This window comes from Gadus morhua, chromosome 1 (genome assembly GCF_902167405.1).
Source record: "Gadus morhua chromosome 1, gadMor3.0, whole genome shotgun sequence".
Classification (NCBI taxonomy): Eukaryota; Metazoa; Chordata; class Actinopteri; order Gadiformes; family Gadidae; genus Gadus; species Gadus morhua.
In genome coordinates, this window is record NC_044048.1 from 3,526,796 (window position 1) to 3,529,295 (window position 2,500).

At 43.4% G+C, this 2,500-nt stretch overlaps 1 protein-coding gene across 2 annotated transcripts in view; it reads right to left on the bottom strand.

The window, feature by feature from the left end:
• The window catches only part of epha8 (eph receptor A8), an 87,763-nt gene that overhangs the window by 13,126 nt on the left and 72,137 nt on the right, over nt 1–2,500 (bottom strand). The window contains exons 11-12 of one of the 2 annotated variants that reach the window (XM_030364609.1): nt 1,814–1,946; nt 134–201 (exon numbers count right to left, since the gene is read on the bottom strand). In XM_030364609.1, the coding sequence (XP_030220469.1) occupies nt 134–201; nt 1,814–1,946 (201 nt within the window). The remainder of the gene's footprint in view (nt 1–133; nt 202–1,813; nt 1,947–2,500) is intronic. The other variant, XM_030364619.1, reaches the window with a different exon arrangement.

Genomic DNA, 2,500 nt, shown 5'->3' on the forward strand with positions numbered 1-2,500 from the left:
TGCTCTGCGGATGAACTTCATTACATGTGAAATGAAAACGCGACCTATTCAGGGGGCCACGATACAATCTATTAGTCCCTAATAGGAAAAGGAATCGCAGGCAGGGAAGAAGGGGGGGGGGGGCGGGGCCTACCGTGGCCATTCTGGTAGTGCATCTTCTCCTCATCAGAGTCTTGGAAGGCCTTGCTGTAGCCGCAGTGTCTGTTGGAACCGAAGCACACGCACACGTGCACGCGTCAACAAACAGACACGCACACCTACGCACACAGGCACAAACGCATGCATGTGTGTGTGTGTGTGTTCACAAACACACGGCACTCACAAAGAGTAGAGAGACAGAAGGATGAAGACAGGGTACAAAGGACAAAGGGGTTTTTATTTTCTAAATGGACATTAATGAAGGCATTACAACCTTGTAAGAGATGAAACGGCATTCAAAGACATCCAAAGAGGCCTAAGAGGAGTTTTAGAATGATGAAAACAGAGTTGTGTTTCATTATACCATGCTGATGTTCGCATTAGGAAATACAGTGTGTAAGCATGGGTCATTAGCAAAACATGTGTAGCAATGTGTCAATAATATACTGTAAATCTAAAAGTACTAATAGTACTGTCATCTGTAAAATGGATAATTAGGGTTTGGCTCAAATTGGCATGGTTATGGTTATTGGTTATAACTTATTATTATATGGTTATTAATAATTTCCACTCCTCTTAGGGTTCTCCTGATTGTAATGATGCTGCTTTTTATAACGTTCGTTAATTCCTTTATTATCACAATAAAACTGAAATATATGATGATATTTACAAAAATATACGATCACTTAAATTTAAAGATATTATATCTCTTTAATTGAATAAAATGCTATGGTGATAAAGCGGAGAGTATTTATGGAATAAATTGCTTGTATCTTTATGTATTAATGTTATATTATATATTATAGTTATATTACGGTTACAGAAATATATGTCAACTGTCATTAATTATCTTGCATTAATAGAGTGTACATATTCCCTGACGAAGCCTCCCTATCCACTCCTGCTAACTCATTGCTAAGCATGTATGTTTCCTCACGGAGAGCACCGTTTACATCTGTCAAAACGCATACTGCATGTGCCGCAGACGCAAATTAATTAACGGGAACACAGTGAATGGCTCCTTGCGTTGTTGTTGCTATTTAGATGATTGTCTCAGATAGAAGTGGAGACGAGGATCGGGGATGGGGGGGGGAACAGTGGGGGGGGTGGACGTAGTTGGACGCAGACTAATCCTCATAGGAGGAGTGAGAACGCTGGGGTTGCACGTTCCTGGACACAAATCAACATAATTGTCTCAGTGCAAATTACAGCTGGGGCATTTTAGCGGGCGAGAGGAACAGCGAGGAGACAGAGAGTGTGGAAGCAGAGGTCGTAACCTTCCCGTTCCACAGCTTCTCTGTCTTCTCCTCATGGCTTGCGTGCATGTAAAATATAGCCACTCGCATGGCAGTGCACGCATGCGCTGAACGGGCAACCGAAACTGGGGAAGGTAGAGGAGAGAGGTATGGCGAAATGGCTGCAGCCTCACAACATTATTCAATTCATATTTTCTATTATCTCCCATCCGCCGCCGCAAAGCCAAATACTTTTATCTGGATTGTCCGTTCATGATATTATTTTTTTAGTGCTGTCTACTCTATGTTCGGTCACTTCTACTTACATAACACACACAAGGGAGCAAGGCGGCACAACAGAACAGAACGTCACATCACAGGGATGGTGGGGTGGGTCATGACAGGGGACAAGAATAGCGTAAGAAAAGTGTTCCACACACAGCAGCGACGGGTAGTGTGGTAAAGTGTAGCCTTGCCGTTTCCTGCAGATGACGACGGCCAGGAAGGTGAGCAGGCCCGAAACCAAGGCAACACAGATCCATGTGATGCTGATGGCTCTGTATCGTATGGGCACTGCGGAGACACACACACACACACACACACACACATAAACATGAACACACACACACACACACACACACACACACACACACACACACACACACACACACACACACACACACACACACACACACACACACACATAAACATGAACACGCACACACACAAACACACACACACACACACAGACACAAACACACAGACACAAACACAAAAACACATACGCACACACAGACACAAGCAGAAAAAGAAACACACACACACAAAACATATAAATACATAACAAACACACAGGTACAGAGAGAACACACACACACACACACTCACACCGACACAATCAAAATTTACCCCCACACACACACACACACACACACACACACACACACACACACACACACACACACACACACACACACACACACACACACACACACACACACACACACACACACACACACACATACACAAAACACATTTGGAACACACGCACAATGTGATCCAAGTGAACAATAAATGTGTACAAACAAATTTCAAAGGGAAAACAAAGACAGCAACAAAAAGGAGTT